The following is an 8,026-nucleotide window of genomic DNA, read 5'->3' as shown; positions in this document are numbered from 1 at the left end:
CACGTAGCACCGTACCCCGTTTCAACGACGATTAGAAGGAAAAAAGTGGGGCCGTGTTCATACTCTTAATCTACACTTCGAACTCTATATTTTCCCACAATTTTCATAATTATGTCAGTTTTGCGATACGCTGCCTTTAATACAGCGAAAACAGTGCATGTCTTTATCGATTGATTCGTTCATTAGTACCAGCTCCGGTAATCCAAGCTTATCGTCGACTGTTGGCTCTGAGTTTGATGAAGGTGGAATGGAGTAGATTTTGTTAAGAGCTGGGAGGCGAAACTGATGTTGACGTCTTAGACTGTTCGAGAATGGCGAATTTGAAAATTCTTGGGATTGTTCACTTCTATTTTCATATAATTTTTCCATATTAGACAAGTCGGAAAGGAGCTCTGTCCATCTAAATGTACTCACAAGGTAAAACAACTATTATGTTAGATTTCGCTATAGAGAGATTTTTTCAGAACTTTTAGCCGGTTAGTCGCGAGGCTACGTTACGCATCCTCAGGTGGCGGATAGGGGCTAATCGCGGACCGAACGCGACCTTGTACCCACCCTAAGACGAAGGTTGGTTCAGGGGATGGACTCCTTGTTTCTGCTGTGCTAGAATCGGCTCATAATACTAGGGTATCTCGCAAGTCGATCCGGCCAAAAGCCTGCAATCAACTGACTGGGAGGTGCAAGGGAAGCGGTTTGAAGGAGTGCGGGACAAGAGGTACCCGTGAAAACCGGCTGACCGCTCCTTCCCTCCCTCCAGCGCCGCGCTCCTCCGCGTAATTATGGCTGCCGCTCCAACAGCTAGACATCCTCCACGACCGCCTGAGATCACCTACACACCGCGCCCCTACTGCTCCCTGATCAACGCCGACGTTCGCACAGCGACAGAGGGGTGAATAGTGCGAATTTTGAAGGGAGGGGGAGTGAAAAATTGCCGCAGCGAATTCTGATGTATGGATATAGTAGACGAAGTGCATATTATTGGGAATGAAAGAGGAGAAGTAGATCCTTCTATCCAATGTAACTTCACATAAGTAAAAATTATCTCAAAAAGATGCTCCAGGGAAAAGAATAACATGCATATATTTTTACACACCACATAATTTAACACATTTCATGCCCTAGGTCTTCTATATAAACTAGCAGTCCATAAATATGTGTTTGTCACGACGATATTCAACGAATTCCTTTTCAACCTTCAACTGCAGCAGCTATAATAACAGAACCTTATGCGCTTATTATTTTGTATACATTCTTTAAACTTTTTTCTACATTTTACCTTTTCAAAATTTTATTTAGATATAATGTTTATATAGAGCGCATGTCAAATATTTCAATACTTGCTTGTAAGTTTTATGCAGTTTTACCAAACTAGTTAAACAAAAAGAAATCCTTAGAAAGAGAAAAAAAGTAAAGAAGATAGCATAACACCGATCAGTGGGACACTTTTTGAAACATCTCTTGCATTCCCAGAGATAAACGAGTGTTTTCCACCTAACAAGTCGAAACACGTTAATTTCATTTTCACTTACATTTCTAAGTGGCATATCACTTATACAAACCTATTTCATTCTTTCCTTCTTTTATATTAACTTACAAGCACACTTTATGAAGACCTTCGAACAACATCTAATACCAGGTACTTTCCCTTCCGTTCGATTTTAAAAGCGCATCATAAGAGTTCAAGGCGAGGCGAAAAAAAATCGTCGTAGGAGAGATAGACGCAGCGAAATGGGAGGGTTGGGTGGCGTGGACGGGGCTTCTCGAAGCCGTAACACAAGAGGGGCAATCAGGCTACTGTAGATATAGACTACTACTATTTGATATATACTGGATACGCGGCAGCACATCATACGGGTGCCTCTTCACCGTTCCCCGGTTTAAAGTAGCTTCCAATAAATGAACTCCACCTCGGGAGAGCGCAATATAATCCCAAAAACTCAAGTAACTAGAGGCTTGCAACCTCCCCATGGGATTTGAATTTTTATGCAAAACAAAGTAATAGAAAAGAGTCTTCTGATTCCACAGGAAATCTTGATACGGTAGCGCCAGGAAAGACGGATTGCAGGAGTCATATAGCCTACCGAAACGGAATAGGACTAGTATGACTATCTGTACTTATAACGCTTGCATCGGATGCGGCCACAGAAGATCTGATGACGCCAATAAGGAAGTTTGGGTACGACGTCATCGGATTGACCGAGACGAGTCGACGCTACCCACTGAACGCCGTGCATGACACTGGAAAAGAACCGTTCATAGGTTCATGCGACATTAGAGGAGTTGGTGGAGTTTGTGCCCTAGTCAACACGAATATGGAGTAAACATCGGCTCATGATATATAATAACGAGCTTAGTCCGTGTGTGTGTGTTTGTCTGTGTGTCACGAAATTCGAAAAGGAGGGTGCGACGGGTCCACCCGGCGTCAGATAGCTATAAAATGAGTTGCGACGGGTCCCGCGGCGTCGGATTGGTGCGCCGGCGCCTCATACCTGTAGAAGGGAGTGCGACGGGTCCACCGGCGCCAAATACCTATAGAAGGGGGTGCGGCGGGTCCACCGACGACAGATACCTATAGAAACGGGTGCGACGGGTCCGCGGGCCCAGATACCTATAGAAGGGGGTGCGGCGGGTCCACCGACGCCAGATACCTATAGAAACGGGTGCGACGGGTCCACGGGCGCCAGATACCTATAGAAAGGGGTGCGACGGGTCCACGGGCGCCAGATACCTATAGAAGGGGGTGCGACGGGTCCACCGGCGTAAGATACCTATAGAAGGAGGTGTGACGGGTCCACCGGCGCCAGATACCTATAGGAGGGGATGCGACGGGTTCATTGGGGTCGGATTGGTGTGCCGGCGCCAGAGAGCTAGAAAATGGGCTGCGACGGGTCCCAGGGCGTCGTTGGTGCGCCGGCGCCAGATAGGTATAACGTGGGGTGAGACGGGTCCCGCGGAATCGAAATGGTGCGCAATAACTTCGCGTGCATGTCGCAAAAGATAAATGGTTAAAGCCGTTTCATAGCCGTGGCCATTGCGCGCGTTGCTTTTCACCTTCATGACTCCTCCGCGTATCTATTTCTTTCTTCGTTCGTCTCAAGTTGGTAGCATGCCGTTCTCAGAAAGTGAAAACGCGCATGAAAACGGCTGCTTAAATAGTAGCAGGATGTTTATGTGATCTGACGTGGAATGGTATCTTTATCAGTATTAAGATGTCTTTCACGTCATTTTATGTTAAAACATCATTCTGTGAAAACTATTGGGGGAAATCAGGAGGAATATCCATACTTCGAGTAATGCTTTCAAATTGCATCTATATTATTCTGGCATCGAAGGAGTGTTTGTAGCTGATGGTAGAATATTCTCCAAATGTAGTATTGACGCATTTGGTAGGGAAACTCCGTAATCTTTAATCCGTAATTTATAATATAAAGAAGAGAAGGAAAGCGTTGTTTTAAAAACGCAAATCTGATTTTACAGAAAACACCACTACTATCAATTTTCATTGATCAGTGAAGGGGAGCGAAATTAAAACCGGAAAAGGTCTGAAGTCCGGCTTTAGCCGGACATTCAGACTGGTAATAATAATAATGATAGAAATATAATGTCGTGTTCAAAATTCTGAGAATTGGTGTGATCTAGATGCGATTCCTTGTTGTTCTCGCATTCTGCATCTGGATTGCTTATGCGAAATATCCTGGTACATGGGATGAGAAATATTTTACCACAGGTCTCGTGAAGAAACTTCCCAAGTTCACCGTTGAAGCAGTGGAGAAACTGCTTAAAAAGAAGCTTGTACGCTATTCCTAATTGTTTCGTAAGAAATGCTTAAATTTGTAGATATCACAACCTAGCAACCTACGTTTACAACAAATATAGAAATTTTGAGTTTCAGCTCGAAACCGACATATTGTTTTTAATAAGAGTTGAAGATGTGGACGATAAGGAGTACACCATCCGAGAAATGGTGTAAGTTTCCGCGTTATCAACAGACATTCGCTCCTGCGGTTCATTTTTGGGTTTTCGGCTTGGATCCTAAATGCCTCCAGCGATTTTCGAGCCCAAGTTCTAGATTAATGTGCCAAGTTTGGATACTAATTTTAAAATCGGCTCCGTCGTGCTTTTATGTTTTACGGGCACCCAAAGGGGTCCATTTAAAAAATATGTTTTCGCGGTTTTGACCTCAAATGTTTGAACAAACCGAACGGATGATTACGGTCTTCACAAGGAATTTGATGGGGATCAAGTGAACTCCTTTTCTTTCCTTTTCTTTTGGTTACCTCATGGCTGTTCCGTGAAACTCGCTTTAGCTAATCAAATTCTTCGAGACTTTTTTTCTTGCCTTTATGAAAACAGATTGGAAACAAGAGAAATAAACGCTCCTAGGAGTTGGGATAGGTTGTACTGTGTGCGACTTCCACATCATCAATTTTACGCACTCTAAGGGATTTGCCGCACGATCTCTTCATTTGAACTTCTTTTAAAGCAGGAAGAAAAATTTGTCCTAAAAGTCTTATTAGGTCCGTGTTCTGCTCACATTCTCTAATCCTGATATGAGCAGGTGAAGCAGAAGCAGGGAGTGAGATACTGCAAAGTTGTGACATCGTTCAATGGAAAAAGATCCAATTTGTTCTTAATCGTTTGGATTTTCTTTTCTCAGTTAACTTCTGAAGCAATCGAAAACCCCAACTAACTGACCTAATCATAGTTGAGATTAATCAGTTAGAACTACGTTTCACGATTAAGCAGGTCATAACTGTTGTGAATTCTGTTTATCATTGTATGGAGACTTTGAATGGTCACATCAGACGGGGAAAGTCCATTAGGGCAGCACATAGAATCTAAAACTATTCAAATCATATAAAAATAGCACCTTTTGCATATAATATATATGCAAATTAAAGTTTAAGCACGCAGATCGGTGCACTTTTGATGAAATTCAAAAGGAAACCTTTTTTGTTGTGTTCTCTAACATTTTACACTTCTATTAGAGCCATCCCGCTGCATGTCAGCCACGATGACTAGATTGACAACAAACAGTTATGAAATCGTTATAATATTCTCTCAGATCACTGCAAGCATCTCATCTGCGAGTGGTCATTGAAGATTTTTCTTTCGGATGTTGGACAGACCAATTTTCGTTGTCCGTGAGACAAACCTACTTTTAGAATCAGCCACTCATCGCCTGCGCTCGAATCTCAAAACGGTTTGATTTTGCTGTGAATCGTGATCGACGTTGAACTTGACCTAACGCTACTATTCCTAACCGTAGGAACCGCCTCTAGAGTGGCGTGGATTGTGCCAATAAGAACGTTTTGTTCCTCTGTTTCAAATATAAGTGAAAGTCTTAAAGACAGCGTACCACAAATTCGATGTAGGACGGAAATCCCAGGAAATCCGTAGAGTTTGGGCTATAGATTACGGAATCTAACGTGGCACCAATCTGCATTTAAACTGGGCGCAGTTGCCGTGCGCTATCGATACCTCCTAATCATCTGTTGCCAGTTGATAACTATTGCGTGTAACGCACTTTCAGAAGCTTTAAGAGCTTGGATGGGTGGTTCCACTACACTCGTCATACAGTCAAGATCTGGCACCAACTGACTGTTACCTTTTTAAGCGTTTGCAAAAATTTTTTGAATTTACAAAGCTGGTCTCAAGAGAGACATGTGAAAATGATGTAATCAAGATTTTGCCTTTAAGGAAAAGGAGTTCTCGAATTGCGGAAATTGTCATCAAAATGGGCAAAAGTAACGTGAGCGTCGGGCCTATCTTCCATAGAGTTGATGTGTCCGGTCGATGGATCCAGAGAGTAGCTTTATAGTATTGGATTTTCGAATGAACCTCTTTCAACGTTTTTGTGAGCAATTGGTAACAAAGGTATGTCTCCCAACATTATCAAAGAAGATAATTTTTTTCATCTAGGATGTGCAAGAATTCAAATGTACTATGGTGATCAAAGCTGATCCCACCAAAACAATACTTGAGAACAAACAGAATAATTTGAGAGGCCGTCTACACAAACCCGATTGTTTGCTGCATGTTGCTCATGTGGTGGCAGTGAGTTCTCTGGATGCAGTCCGCGATCTATGTGCACAGTACACTTTGGGGAACTATAAGCTGTATTAATTGCGCTAATGTATGGAGCAAGTTTTCCAAATATTATGGCAGTTTTTCACGAGTGGAATAGCACAGCCGTTATGAAAAAAAAAAGTGTGATGACAAAGAGAATCAAATGCAACCGACTTTATTGTTTAAAATACTGCAACCCGTTTCTTCAATATCAACGTCATCTCCTGGGGCGGAATTTGTGTTTTTATGGTTTATTACCATGCCACTGAGAAGGACCAAACTTGTATTCAAATCTCTTCAAGTAGAAATTTTACCTTCCACCAGTGTTGAGCCCTGAACACCACTGTATGTATCCTTATAGTTCTCAAAAGCACATCATAACAATCTCCAAAAGCTGTCTGAAATCCATCATCTTTGAACCACGGAAATAATATTCAGTGCACACATAATCTCTACCAGCATTGATATGAAGCTAGATCTAAATTTTCAACCAAGATCTAAGTGATGCAAAAATTTTTCCTTGCCGTCTAAAGCACACTAGATGTCGGGGTATTCATTAGAGGGGTAATACCACGAATCGGACGGGTGCTGGAAGCCGCTGGATAAGCTAGAGATGAGATTGTAGATTGCAGGATCAAGGGTGGTTCTTCAAATCCCTCCCTAATCTTTGTGTTGAGTACTTGAATCAGACACTTGTATTGGACTTCGACAGCTGACTGTCTTGTTCGATATACCACGCGGGATACTCAGCCGGATAATTATTCGGCATTCCCTCAAACTTAGGTAATTAAAACGATGTGACAGAAACAACACTAGTGATAAGAGTTATCTATAATAGAATAGAAAAGAGAGCGAGTAAAAGGATGAACAACATTTAGAAGTGAAGGGTACGAAAAATGATACAAGTAGCTTTCTGTGGCTATTTATGCGGAACAATGAGGCAGAGTAAACCATTGCGGTGTCTTGCACATGCTAGTACTAAGAAACTCTCGATCGCCCTGTAAAAATCTTTGCCTAAAATGAATAATCCTTGTGGCTGCGAGGCTAAAAACTATGAATCGGCCGCCATACAGCGTTAGCTGAAGCTGCAGAATGAATCATCGACTACAGACGTCGTTACAAGGCAAAAAAGCACGAGAAACAATAACTGAGCAAACTAAATATCCTCACATTCGTGATTTTTGTTCTTTTCCGACGAGTACAGTTGCAATGCCTTGCGGCATCCTTGTGTACGGGCTCCACACGGCTGCCCAGGACTCGAAAGCCATTTAGTTCAGTTCGGCTGCCCATTCAAGTGAAGCCAACGAATAGGCTGTTGGGGGGACAGAACGTGAACATATAGGATCGCTTTTACGTTTCTCATAGGAACTAATGCGGTTCCAATACCGTTTATTAGGACGACTAGAGAGAAGTGAGCGAAACCACATCTGATCCGGCAATCTACAACCCCATCTCTAGCTTTTCTCGCTGAATCTCTCACCACATCAGGATGCCTTAAAATTTTTTTTACCCTTGACAGGAGAACCTTAGGTATTTTTAAGCAACAACTTGCTGACTTTATGTTTCATTCTGTGCAATGATTTTGGTAAAACAAAAAGGAACATCAAGGAAGGAACATGGTGGTATCGAAGGAGCACAGGTGTGAAACAACTTTGAATACTCTCTAATTGAACTATGAAAACTCTAAAACTATAAAACATTTCACCATTGCTTGAATTTCTTCAATAGAAACAAAGGGACCGTCACTGGAACCAATCCAACCTCAAGTATATAGAAAATAGCGCTACTTTTAATTTTTTGATTTGAGAGGATGAGCGAAAGATACAGCAGCTGCGCAAATCTCTTGAAAAGAATGAAATACTAGAATTTAGTAAAATGTCTGATGAGGAACAGAATTGTATGTATCAAACTTTATTTGTTGTAATATCACGACCCCGTTACACCCAAAAGAGTGATA

General features: G+C 42.2%; 1 protein-coding gene across 1 annotated transcript; it reads left to right on the top strand.

The window, feature by feature from the left end:
• Positions 1 to 1,605: 1,605 nt before the first annotated feature.
• Positions 1,606 to 6,126, top strand: RB195_012445 (uncharacterized protein; the record flags this gene model as incomplete). The annotated part of the gene is made up of 5 exons (XM_064194298.1): positions 1,606 to 1,636; positions 3,728 to 3,792; positions 3,893 to 3,966; positions 5,701 to 5,809; positions 5,923 to 6,126. The coding sequence occupies 5 exons, from the start codon at positions 1,606 to 1,608 to the stop codon at positions 6,124 to 6,126; spliced, it is 483 nt and encodes a 160-aa protein (XP_064051881.1).
• Between the last annotated feature and the right edge of the window lie 1,900 nt (positions 6,127 to 8,026).

Source organism: Necator americanus, chromosome III (assembly GCF_031761385.1).
Source record: "Necator americanus strain Aroian chromosome III, whole genome shotgun sequence".
In the NCBI taxonomy this organism is placed as follows: Eukaryota; Metazoa; Nematoda; class Chromadorea; order Rhabditida; family Ancylostomatidae; genus Necator; species Necator americanus.
The sequence above is the reverse complement of the archived record's forward strand: the minus strand, read 5'-3'. Positions and strand labels throughout refer to the sequence as shown.